We start from the raw sequence: 14355 nt of genomic DNA, 5'->3' as shown, positions 1-14355 counted from the left end.
GCCGCCTGCGTTGACTACGTAACCGGTTCGAGGTGTTACAACAAAACTATTGTAAGGCTTTTTGTATAATTTTATTGCATTCTTCAATTCTTTGAGAGTAACCACCCACGCAACACATTTGCATGTTCTTCCGAACGTTGTTGAGTTGAGTATCATTTAGCGACAAAGCGCTTCCTAGTCGTTGCAGTTTGTAATCACGGACAAGGACAATTTGATTTGTAACAAAGTACAATAACTTAAAAAACACAACACTTCCACGTATGATTTTAATCTTTATTTATTTGATTATATTATATGTTTAAACATTTTATGCAATGTAATGCTGTTTTCGGTTGGATCTTATAAGCTATAAAATAAATCTAATATAACAACTACACGCACACCAAAATATTATTTATATTTTACTAAAATGTAAATAACATCCAGAATAACGTATTGTGAACAAAAGAGCAAACTCAAAAGTTTGTGCAGAAAACAATATAAGTATTTTATTTTTTTATAAAATAGGAAGCCGGACGGGGAAATGGATCATCTGATGTTAAATGGTCACCATTGCCCATAAACATTGGCGCTGTAAGAAATACTAATCATTCCTTACATCGTCAATGCGCCAACAACCTTGGGAATTAAGATGTTTTTTTTTTTTTTATAGAATAGGAAGGTGGACGAGCATATGGGCCACCTGATGGTAAGTGGTCACCAAACGCCCTTAGACATTGGCATTGTAAGAAATGTCAACCATCGCTTATAGCCAATGCGCCACCAACCTTGGGAACTAAGATTTTATGTCCCCTGTGCCTGTAATTACACTGGCTCACTCACCCTTCAAACCGGAACACAACAATATCAAGTATTGCTGTTTTGCGGTAGAATATCTGATGAGTGGGTGGTACCTACCCAGACGAGCTGGCACAAAGCCCTACCACCAGTTATGTCAGTTATGTATGTTATGTTATGTCCCTTACACCTGTAGTTATACTGGCTCACTCACTTATCAATCCAATACCAAGTATTGCTGTTTGACGTTTGAATACCTGTGTGATGCATGTGGTACATACTAAAACGAACTTGCTCAAATACCTATCACCAAGTAAACATATGTATTCCAATTATTATCAATTTTTCATGGTTATGTTATTGAATGTCCAACGTGCATTATGAAACGCACACGATCACGATCGTTACGAATGAGATGGTGGTGACTGACTCACTCATTCAACAAAGAAATAACCATAATTATGTTGGCACTTTGATTGCGGTTTTGTTAAGAACATGCTTAGAGCGAAATTCAAATTGCTTGCCAAAACCGAATGAAAACTATTTTCGAGCGCTGAAGTATAATCTGGTGATCTTAAAACGAAGATTACAAACTACAACTTATTGTTTATAAAATAATTGTATAAAATAATTTACTCATGGCCGAAATTTTAATAATATAAATTATACCTCATACCGGGTTCTTTATGTTTATAACTTATAATTCCTAAAGTTTTAAATTGAGAGACCTGAAGGTACTATGATATGAATAATGACTTAACATGTTCATTGATGTAACAAATTCTGTATTTAAAAATAAGTGACATATCATCTTTATACAATTAATTAAGTCTTCAATTTGTACAAAATTGAATGTACTTTAAAAAAAAACAAAATATGGTTAATATATACAATAATATAAACAAAATAGTATCATTTGGATTTCATATTAGTTTTCACACGAATATAACTTATGCATAATAATGAAAAGTTAGTTGAAACAGTAGTTGAGACTTAAGCGTCGGATTGATGTGATTCCGACGCAGGTCTCAGCTCCCAATGGAATGTGGTCCCTCGGCGAGGGAATGACCGGACCCGCTCATTACACAAACATCTTTACAAATACGCGTTTCTCGCTACACGTAGGCTTTTTATACGTATTGAAGCGCGAGGTACAAGTGGCATTACATAATTATTACAAAAAAGTATTTAAGTTTTGATATTAAATATTATAATTTAAATTAATTTTATTTGATTTTTATTGTTTCAGAGTGCCTTGTTTAACAAAAAAATATATAATTTAACAACCTATGCACACCTAACCGGTTGCACTTATTGACAATTATTAAAAAAGCTCGTACCAATATTAATTTGTACATTGAAAATATTGTTTTTTTTTTTTATAGAATAGGAAGGCGGACGAGCATATGGGCCGCCTGATGGTAAGTGGTCACCAACGCTCTTAGACATTGGCATTGTAAAAATGTCAACCATCGCTTAAATATCCAATGCGCCACCAACCTTGGGAACTAAGATTTTATGTCCCTTGTGCCTGTAATTACACTGGCTCACTCACCCTTCAAACCGGAACACAACAATATCAAGTATTGCTGTTTTGCGGTAGAATATCTGATGAGTGGGTGGTACCTACCCAGACGAGCTTGCACAAAGCCCTACCACCATTAGAAACACAGCTAAGTAAATTTGTAAAAAATATATTTACGTTATATTCTGTTTAATTTATAGTTCTAATGCTATGAGTGTCCCAAATAGATATTAAGTTATTAAAGTAACAACGTGTAAATGTCCCGCTGCTGGGCTAAGGCCTCCTCTCCTATTTGAGAGAAGGTTTGGAGCTTATTCCACCACGCTGCTCCAATGCGGATTGGTGGAATACACATGTGGCAGAATTTCGATGAAATTAGACACATGCAGGTTTCCTCACGATGTTTTCCTTCACCGAAAAGCACGAGATGAATTATAAACAGAAATTAAGCACATGAAAATTCAGAGGTGCTTGCCCGGGTTCGAACCCACGTTTATCGGTTAAGATTCTCGCGTTCGTACCACTGGGCCATCTCGACTTTTTTATTAATATTAAGTTATTATGAGAAAGAGAATATTCGAAGGCTCACACATGAATGAACACAAACTAAGCCATATTGTCTCAATTATAAGTAGCAATAAAAACTTAATACTACGTCGATTTGAAGTTCAAGGTAATTTAAATCATTCGCTCTTGGAAATAAAGAACATTTTCCTAAAACATCAGTTTCAAGATTTATTATTATAAGGAAGAGTTAGTTGCATATATTGTCAAGGTTTTCTATATATACGGAAACCTTATGAACTGTTCTTACTTTATATAACACTTATTAAAAATATTATGTATATAACACACCTAATTATTTGTGTTAAACTGTTTCCAGATACTGTAGATAAAACTAAATATAAGTAAAATGGAAATAAGGAAACAAAAGTCTCTGTTTATAATTTTGTAAAATGTAGCAACAAGATATATAACTTTTTTTTTGTTAATGGTCTAGTTTAAGCTAACAAAACTAGTGAGCAGCACCGTATGTAATATTACACGAACCATTTGGCGCCACTTTTGACCCCCTCATAACTCAAAACCTATTTCACATAAACATGTCAAATAATAATTAGCTCATATATTGAGAATTGCGAGATACATATGTGCTCCAAATTTCATAAGCACACCGCAAACGGTTATGTAGATATTAACGTCCAAAAATCGTCATTTTTATCACTGACTGACCTATAGATCAAAACTCTAACCCAGTTCCAGATGACCTAGAAAGTTCCAATTCAGCATCCAGATAGGTAGTAGTAGGGTGAACACAAAGGAATAAATCAGAAACTAGAATTTTTTTATCATTTTATCATATTTTTTTCAATTAATTGATTCTATTAGGAACCCTTATTTATAGTGCCTGTCAATATATTATCCTAACTTATAAGAAGACATGATATTTTAAGTTGTTATAAAATATTTTATGTTGTTATAAATAAATTTCAGGACTGATCACTGAACTTGGCACCCATTTAGATCTCACTCCTTTTGTCGTTGAAGTCAAAATATTGAACTTTGCTCTCATTTTACATTTACGTTTTAATGGGATAAAGGAATACTTTATATGGAAATAGACTTTCTGTATAATGACTAATATACTAAAAAACAGTAAATATATTAATTATACATTTTTGTATAGGTATATATGCATATTGTGAAAAAAAAATTACCTATATGTCCCATTCGTATTTGTACCAGACTGAATTCTATAACCGTAACCGTAACCGTAACAGCCTGTGAATATCCCACTGCTGGGCTAAAGGCTGAATTCTATATTAACTGAAATTTCCCGGAGGTAATACTTGTCAATTACATTTGACTTCAATATTGTTGGAGAGAGGATTACTTTCTGTATGCAAAGCTTTATAAATACTAGTCTAGACAATTAGAATAACATATATTTGACTTTTGAATCATATTTATTGAAAGGGTTAACACCCAGCAATTACTTAGTATATAAATCAAATTACATTATATTAATTATTATTCTCTTTTTTTGTGATGTTTTTTCTTACATAATGATAGTGAATACAGACATTAAGTACCCTAACGTAAATTCTATTCCAACCGCGGGAAGTAAAGACAAATGAACAACTTTGACATTTAATTGACACTATATTTTTGATTGAATTTTTTTAGATAATCTATGATATTCAATATAGTTTCGCATTTTGAATATCGAATTGGTATCGAATCTTTGGAATTAAAATAAGAATGGATAGTTAAGTGGAATAGGTCTGTATTAAATAAATACATATATTAATTATAAGCAATTTTTTATGTTGGTTCATAATATACATAGCATATTGCATGGAATATCAAAATATAAGGTTAGTTTTTATCTACTAATTCTTCGATTGGAACATAAACATGCAAAAAGTCAGATGTACCATTTCAATAATATAGAAGTCTGTGGATCTAAGAACTTGAAAATAGAGTAGAGAAATTCTGATCGATTATCCAGTGACTTAAAAATTATAAGTCAAAAAGAAAATATTGTAATAAAACGTGGTAACATTGTCACGACTTTTGTTTCGTAATCTAATGGTGTGTTTTATGAGATTATAAAAAAAATTGCAAAACGTTTTAAAGAGAATGTTTACACAATCTATTATATGACTTTCATTGCATTTTAAAGTTTAACATTGCTTGAGAAATTGTACGTTGAGAACGGTTGTAGGGATTTATGGAGGCCCATTAGGGTACCAGCCGCATTCGCAGTTATTCTATAGTAAACGGTAAGTAAGCAAGATGAGAACTTATCATAGTTACAGTTAGTCTGACTTTATATTTTTTTATTAATTGAAGAATAATTTAAAATTACTTATTCTATAAATATCATTATTTATCGATTCAATTTACATATCATACTATCTAATATTCCTAATGCGAGTTTTGATCGCGACGTACTTTGTAAGTAATAATGTCTACTGACATTGGCATTGATAACACAAAGGTTAGAATTACAGAATTTTCACCTTTATTTAGTTAGCAATGCTTTAATACAAGGGCTATTTCAAAATTACAGTCAATTATAGCATTGAAAAAACTCAGTAGTATTTTTGTAAAATTTTCTGTGACGATATTTATTCTCAGTTGTAAATAAGGAAGACTCACAGCGCAGTGAATGTCTGCTGGTCCCGAGTGCCTTGGCACAGTTTTGCTATAGTTCAACTCTTTCATACTAACCACCTTCGCACATCATACAGTACATTCTAATTAGATCAAAACATAATTTCAATACCAATATACAGTTTTATATTAAATCGTTGCTGATGAGGTTACGGAAATACAACCGTGTTCCTACTTTCTCAACATTACTATAAAATAAAACCATTGTAAAAGGCGTCTTCCTGGAAAAGTGTGAGAGAAAATGTTATAGTCATTTTCTTTTAGTAAATAATAATGCTATGTTACGTATAAAGGAATTCTTGGATAAAGGTAATTCCCTCTATCGTGATAAAGTCACGAAATAATGTCAAGTGCTCCGCAATGCACGACGACATTGGCGACATTTTAGTATCAAGTGACCCTAGGCTGGCTGAATAAATGTCAAAACAGTCGAGAAATTCTTAGGGAAGACATGCGCAGTAGATGTTCGATCAATGCACCCTGGCGTAGTGCGCGCGCCACCCTCCGCTCGACCGCGACACAGCTATCTACGCAGTTCCACACAAAAAACACCATCTGTAAAATCAAGCTCGTTCATCGAATCGCCCTTGAATAACAAAAAACACAAACCGTCAATCAACTATATTTCAAACAATTGTTTTTGTCGTTCGCTAGTCAGTGCTTAAATAATCGTCATTGAACATACATCGTTTCCACTAGTTCGTTAGATTCGATTTAGCTGGTTAGGGACACCTACGCGCCTATGTTTCGATCCTAGTTGCAGTTTAGTCGGTTATTTGTTGCGTGACTCATCGGATTATCCCGTTGTAGTCGTTCGTACAATTTACTCCGTTAATTGTTTCGTCAATCGGTGCCGGTGTGCTGTGATAGTGATTTCGGATGCCGGTTGTCCGGCCCCCGTGGCCGTTTTAATGAACGGGTATAGGGACCCGGCTTAGTGAGGCCTGCGCAACCAGCAGCAGGGATGGATGACTGCAACATCTTCTATGACGAGGACGGTGAAGCGCAGTGCGACGATATGGTAAGTATAAAAAAGTAAAAATTAAATCAAAAGGATAAGTAATTTCAGCTTATTTCTGTTTTATTTATTATCTGCGTATGTTATATTAAATCCATAAATCATTGTAAATTTTGTTATTGAATTAAAAAATGAAGGTTATATAACAGTGAAAAGGAGTTGCGAAATTTTCACAAGATGGACGTCGAATTTCGCTATGGTGCAACCTACGTTCTAATCTTATTTTGGCACCTTGGAATTAGTTTAAAAACTTTTGTTATTATTTTTATCATGATTTTAAAAAGTTATTTAGGAATGAAAATATTGTTTCAATTTTGTCATAAATTCTTCTGTTGATTAAGACAGTAACAATTCACATTGTTCAAATATTAGCAGCTTATTGTATAATTTCACCAATTGAAGATATTATCATTTACTCAAAGTATTCGCGCTAACTACAACAGTGTATATAAAAGTTTTTAATTATCATGAATTAGTGAAATAAATAGATAACAAGTCAAATATAAATTAGGTACCTTGAAATGTTGATTATTTAAAATTTAAATAAGAATTATTTACAAAGGAATTTAATATATAATCATATTAAAAATAACTATAGTATTCTACCAATTATGACCACGTACATTTTAAACGTTTTTTTTAATTGTACTTGAATTATGTATTTGTCTTACGATTGATATACGATGAGATATATAAATACTAGCGCTTTAACCGAGGCTTCGATATCGTCATAATCCTTCCTTGCTAACCTACTATGCAAAACGAACCCGTATGTGAATTTTCATGGTGCTAGCTAGTAGTATGACAATCAGATCTTATATATATATACGATGTTTTAGCTATAAAGTATATATATTGTTAGAAACTACAGATACAGACAGAATAGTAATATAAATAGTACTACAAAAGTAAAAGAGGTGTTTTACAATAACGTTTCTTACACCGAAGTGAAAGCCAGGGAAGTAGACAACGCATCGTGGGTAATCAATCTTACAACGTTCACGCACCCACGGTATTGTAATAGTATAACAATTACATTTTACCATAAACGTGTTGTTACATATATCATTTCCTTAATAAAATGCTTGATACTTATACGATATAATGACCTGCTCTGTATTTATTTTGTGAAACGCATCGTTAAAATATAATTGTCTTTCTTTTACGTATTTTTAAAAGAACAATGGCCTTAAAGAAAATTAATTAATTAATAGTTACTGTTGCCAATAATAGTTTGTATTATTACTAATATCTGGCATTGACAATGCTCTGGTCTCCATTCGACTTCAGATAGTACTAGCCCTGTCTCTATCATCGTATAAATGAGTACAGGACAAAATAATGCATCTCTATTAAAAAGAAATAGGTCTACCCAGATGGACCAACTTACTATGACTAGAAGCTTATAAGGCACCAGATCATTAGGAAATTAAAAATAAAATTAGATTTTTCTCCCGAAAAAGTCATAATAACAGACTGGAGTTTGGAAGTTGACAGTGTTACAATATTGTACCTCGGAAAGCATATAAAGCTTCGTGCACTTGAACTCTCTCGAATCATGTCGGATTGCTGTCCAATTGTAATATAAGAATGAGGGAATAGATACACCTGTATTGGCCTACATGAGCGTGCGCCGACGATTACTCCTGTCCAATGTTGGAGTTGTTCAGGAATCCGACTGACTAATCGTTTATACACATTTATAATAATAAACCATAGATTTTGAATAGTATACCGACTTTAGCTCTTTATCGCAACTGATAAGGCATGTGCAATTACTTGCTTAAAGGTATTCAAATCATTTGCTATTTAATTCTTAAAGATAAGCAGTCAGTTTTGTTGTATTTATCGTAAATAAATTATCGTTAACCTTCAATAAGTCATGCGATTGTTTTTGTTTAAATTTCTCGGTTTTTTAAATTTAAATGGACAGACAGGCAAATGGACCTGATATGCGAGTGCCAACGTCCTGGACATTGGCACAGTAGGAAATGTTTACTACTCCTTAATGTAATTTTTTAATTGATATTTAAATTTTTGCCTGTAATAATTGCGTTAGTATTAATGAGGCACTAATACATTAGAAATATGAATATAATTAAATAATTATAGTATTCAATGGCACGACAATATTGTATAAAAAATAACAGCGTTATTTTTTCCTCAACATGTTTGTTTACAAACACAATTGTTCCACCTTCGGAAAACATTAAGAACTTAACTATTTTATTGAAATATGAAATCTTAACTGCGATCTAACCGTTATTTCCTCGGAAAATCTAAATAAAAGACTTCCATTAAGACGATCAAGGCGTGTCTCAAAATTAAACATTATAAATCTTCTGGAGAACAAAATGTTGACACTGCTTTTTAATTGTATGGTCTAGTTCAAGCTAAACCTGTAATATAATAGGTCACTGGTTTCTATCCGCATAGCGTGTTCAGGATGTGTGTCGACCCCAGTGCACTGGAAATGTGTATAATCATAAATCGATACGTCGGCGTCGAAAGACCAACCCACAGCTGGGTTTCATATTGATTAGAAGTCAATTCTTGAACATTGCATTGCTTCCTTACCAAAATATTTTTTTTTTTCAAGTTGGCTCAAACAAGCACTTTTGAATCGTCATTATATCGAATATTCCAAATACAAAGTTATATCAATCAATTACAATTAGATTCATATATATTGTTCATATATCCTGTCTGAAAGTCAACAAGTTCTAATTCCACGATTTATTGCCATATATATAATCTTGTTTTGAGTAATATGCCTAATTTATTAATGTTTGTTTTTTTTAACAAACGATTTCAATTTATTAATTGGTAAAGTTAAAGTACCAAGTGGATATATTTTGAAGAACTCGATTATTTATTATTATATACTTTAATTTGCTAGTACTATTCAGTACTAAGTTCCTTGCTGGCTATATTCGAATATATATTTATGGTACTACTATTCAAGAATCTGCTTGAATAAAGTAAGTATATAAATTTATTCTCTGAATTATAGACGATAGTAACAGTTTTGCAAAATTAAATATGAAATGAATATTCATCTTACTGATTATAATAATTAAGATGAATATTTTTGCTATAAGATGGCGCCATTATAATGGCGAAAATTAAAATAGCAAATTTTAATTAACGCGATAGTAAATGCCTCACATCCATGTGTCCTGTTATCTCTTGGTGCATTGTCGCCTGTCTTCGATTACTTTAAAACATTTTTTAATAACGATAGTTGCTTGTAATAAGTAAGTAGTAAAATAGGCCTCAGTCAAATACCTGCTATCCGCTACCATTTTGAACCAATATTCCAATACCACTTTAAGACGAAACTAAAAAGCAGTGCTCGAACGGTATAATCAAAAACGGATGAGGCACATTATAAGTAACTTCCATAGAGATGGTAAAGACCATACGTGATCAATAAATATAATCTACATATATAAAGCAGCATTTTTTTGCAGTAACCGTCTTTACATTGATCGTAAAAATTGTGATTGGGGTTAAGTATCAAAAAGACAATAACAAGAAGCATGGTATCTAATAATTCGATTAAGTTGCCGTTAACAGTAAATTAACTTCTTGAAAATACTATTCGTTGCTTTAGGATCCACTTCAAAAGGTGTTAAATGTCAAGAATTTCGCCATCGTTTCACCACACTAAAGCGTTTGTCCATTCATCGATAGCCTTGTTAACTGGTATTCATCACGCAAGTATACTCGTAGTCTTTCTAAATTCATGACATTTTTGCCACGCCACTGCTGTTCTTCGTTACTGGGTCACAAAGTATACTGTCTCCACACATTTATATGATTTATCGCGTCTATTGTATTTAATATAACAACTAAACGTGTATTTTACCAAACATTTATTTTACTAAAGTGTTAATAACATCAAGAATAATGTATTAAACAAAAAAAATACCAAAATTTGTGCAGAAAACAATATACATAAGTATGTTATTTTTTATTATAAAATAGGTAGGCAGACTGGCAAATGGACCACCTGATGGTAAACGAAATAGTAACCGTTCCTTACATCGCCAATGCACCACCAAACTTAAGAACTAAGATGCTATGTCCCTTGCGCTTTTGATGATATGATCTTATAAAATATATTTTTTGGATTAGACTATCACTAAATTTTTCTTTTGATTGCCAATGACTTTAAATAAAATGAACGATACTTTCACAATTTATAGAACTTTTATTTATTTTAGTTTACTATTTGTAAAAGTTCTTAAATTTTAATAGATTTAAATAAAGAAAACCCACCCACGTGTAAACCATTTATTTTTCTAAAAAATTGACTGTCTACTACGTTGTGACTTTCACTTGTATCGCGACGTTATTGAATTGAAAAATTTAAGTTTCCTATTGTATTTTGACAAGTGGTAGTTTTATTTTTATTTTAATTCTGTAAAATGACGTCTTGCTTTCTTTTATACCTCTTTATAAATATATTGTATTGGAGTTCTCGACCGTAGAAAATGGCATGCTCATCACAAAGTTTATATTATACATGCAAATGCAATTCCAAGAAAATACTAGGTATTTCATCGTCTTGGATTAAATTACTAGATTAGGGTGTTGCAATTGTGTGAACGGTGCCCAGTAGATGAATTATAGTGAATGGCGTGGCCTATGATTGCACCTAACGGAGACACATGAAACAAAGTATGCCTGCCCATGTATAACCTTGGGGTTAAACTTAAACGCGAGGCACGAGTGAAGTTTTTATATTGTCGCGTTTTTATAAGTATTCCGTATTTTGTATTTGTTTGTATACATACACGGGTACAGTCTCAATGACAAACTGTTTTATTGTCTCCTCTACATATGCGTCATTTTTTAATTAAATATAGATGTTCTTGAGAATATAATACGCTCTTATAGCTTTCCCTGATTCTTTGTGATCTTTAATGATATCATTACAAATTTCACACCTGTCGGGTGCCAATCGTGTAATACAGCAATCATTATCGCTTCGAGCCCGTTTGCGATTTTCAACGCGCATTGCGGCCGTGAATTTATAATCCTATTAGCATTGATCTTGTAATGATGAATTGTTTTTCAAGAAAATTAGCGTAAAACATTGATTACATACCAATAAACAATAATTATAGAATTTTTTTATATATTTACAGCAAATATTGTGTAACAATACATCGTAAGGTTTCTTTATAAATATGTAACGTTATCAACCTAATAAAATACGTTTTTAATAATATTTGATTATATTTTGATCTAAAAGAAGGGTAACCAAGTTAATGAACACATTGATCTTAACCGAAGATCACGGATTTAAATTCGGGCAAGCACTAATGAGTTCTTAATATATCAAAGTAAATTCTGGCATACGTATGTAAATACATACATCTACCAACCAGGAGCAGCGTGATCGAATACACTTAAAACATTGTCTAAACAGTCTTCGCCCAGCTGTGGGAATTTACAGGCTGTTACATTTAAAATTTCGTCAGAGCATAAAACGTTCGTTTCTAAAGAATCTTGGACGTGAATCATGTGAGGTATTCGTTAACCGTCAGAACCAATTTATTACAGCTATCCAGACCCGTTACAGGGCTCGGGTAATCTTAGGACTGGTTTCTTATTATGGATGAGTAAAATATAATTTTATTTCTTGAACATTCACTAACCATTTATGAATTTGAAATCAACGTTGCGAAATGTAATTAAGGCGTTAATGTTAGATTGAACATGCACTATTTGTAGGTGGTATAGGTAGTTAGTATGGGTGGGTCAAATCTTACATCAGTTCTAAGCAAACTGTCAAGACTAAATTTGGAACACAATTATGGTGCTGATATAGAATAAGCTGATAATACAATACAGAGAACATAATTGTTTTTTATAATGTTCAAAGGGTCGAAGGTTGAAACCGAAGTAGATGATATGACATCTGGTATAGACGGTGTATTGAACTTTTAGAGTACCAATGTCTATGGGTAGAGGACAGATGGACAATTTTAAATGCTAGCTTCCTCCACAAATACCATAACCATTAAAATGCAAAGCAACATATAAATGTTGCTATTTTATATTAAAATATAAATAATTATTTTTTTATTTAATTAAATAATTATTAACAATGGAGGATTGTAATAATACCTGTCGATTAGGATTTTATTTTATTAGCCAGGTTCGCAGTATAATAATTTTATCACAATACAATTAGTATCAAGTTTAACTTAAAGACATAGCGTGGAAATATGCTATCATTATCGTCTCAAAGCTTTATAAGCTAGTTAGCTTAGCAAAGTATTATATTGCAACATGAGCCCTAACCAAATGGTTATAACGATCATAATATATATTTATATCCTTGTGTAAGTATTAAACATAAAATTACATCGTTTCTTAAGGCTAGCTCGTAATGGACGTTTCTTGCTCCCGTTATTATCAGACGAAGGGAGATTTTTAATGTTGCCATTTTCTTAGTGTCATTATTTAGCCTTGTAATTTTGATACCTATCAATAATTATAATAAAACACAAAACAAAACAAATATATAATATAAAGAATTAATTTTCGTTTCTAGATATTAAGAAATGAGAAATTTTTTAAAACATCAATCTCAACTTTTAACGAGATAATAAATAGTAGTAATTGTAAAAAAAGTTAGAAATGTGAGTAATTGTACCGATTACCATTTTTATGGTTATTTAAGTTTTAGACTTCCGGACAGAGATTTTTTTAGTCAATGTTAGTTAAATAATACTTCTCACTAGCCTGTCAAGTTAACTGTAAAATAATTAACATAATAATTTGCATTGACTGCCTTAAGTTAGGAACAAAAAGTAACAGCCTCTTAATGTTCCATTATTGTGCTAGGTCTCCCAGTTGAAGATAATAATTGAGATCATTCCACCACGTTGTTCGAAAGCGGATTGGATACACATGTTGCAGATTTTTAACCGACACATGCAGGTTTCCTCACGATATATTCCTTGACCGACCACGATATGAATTATGAATGCAAATTAAACACATCAAATTCCAATGAAGCTTGCTCAGTTTTAAACCTGTTTAAGATTTACCTGTTAAGTCACTAAACCTAGCTCTTAGGAATAATAAAGTTTTTTTTTCACAATATTATCAATTTTTCTGACGATAACCGATTCAAGCAATTTGTTACAGCTTTCGCTTTTCTTATTAGAATCGTGATCATTATTTATGTCTATGAAAGGGTTTACGATCTCATCTCAAGCGTTACATTGAACTTTGATAGGCCGTGAAGGCTTTTGTTGGATACAATATCAATGAAGTTGTCGTGTGAAACTTTTCCCACGTATTGTTGTATTTTAATTGTAAATTTAACGAAGGAATTTTTTACTAAGTCAAACGCTAGCGATTGTCCGATTGTTTTAAAGCTTAGTATTTAAATTTGAATATTTATTAAGGAAATTGTTAGTGTAATTACAATTACACTAACAATTTCCTTTATTTATTGAAGTACATTTTACAATTTTTGATATAATTAAAGAGTTTACTACTTTAGTTTACAAGAAGTACCCAAGTTTATATTTTAACAATTGTGTTCGTTTATTCTCTATTGCTTTATAATTATTACTTCAAATTTATTAATTACAAAATTATTATAATAATTATTAGACGATAGATTACACATATGGTTATAAAAAATATAAAAATATAAAATTTCAAAGGCTGAACATCCACTTGCATGCTTTTCGTCCATAAACCTTGACAGTTTATTTGTAACGATTAGCATTAATAATGTAAAGTTGACAAGCACGACAACTTGCTCTCTTTGACCCGAGGGTCAGCTTCAGAACTCCTTTGTGAATCATTATAAAGTTTGTTA

The 14355-nt window shown here is 31.8% G+C and overlaps 1 protein-coding gene across 10 annotated transcripts in view; it reads left to right on the top strand.

Moving 5' to 3' along the window:
* The window catches only part of LOC126769256 (uncharacterized), an 80767-nt gene that overhangs the window by 12744 nt on the left and 53668 nt on the right, over positions 1–14355 (top strand). Inside the window, exon 1 of one of the 10 annotated variants that reach the window (XM_050487913.1) lies at positions 6001–6503. The exons of the other annotated variants lie outside the window; for them this stretch is intronic. Within the exon in view, the coding sequence (XP_050343870.1) occupies positions 6447–6503 (57 nt within the window). The 5' untranslated portion in view covers positions 6001–6446. Of the gene's footprint in view, positions 1–6000; positions 6504–14355 lie in introns of those variants that run through there. 10 annotated transcript variants of the gene reach the window in all.

Source organism: Nymphalis io, chromosome 6 (assembly GCF_905147045.1).
Source record: "Nymphalis io chromosome 6, ilAglIoxx1.1, whole genome shotgun sequence".
NCBI lineage: Eukaryota > Metazoa > Arthropoda > Insecta > Lepidoptera > Nymphalidae > Nymphalis > Nymphalis io.
Note: the sequence above shows the minus strand (reverse complement) of the source record. Positions and strands in the feature narration are given on the sequence as shown.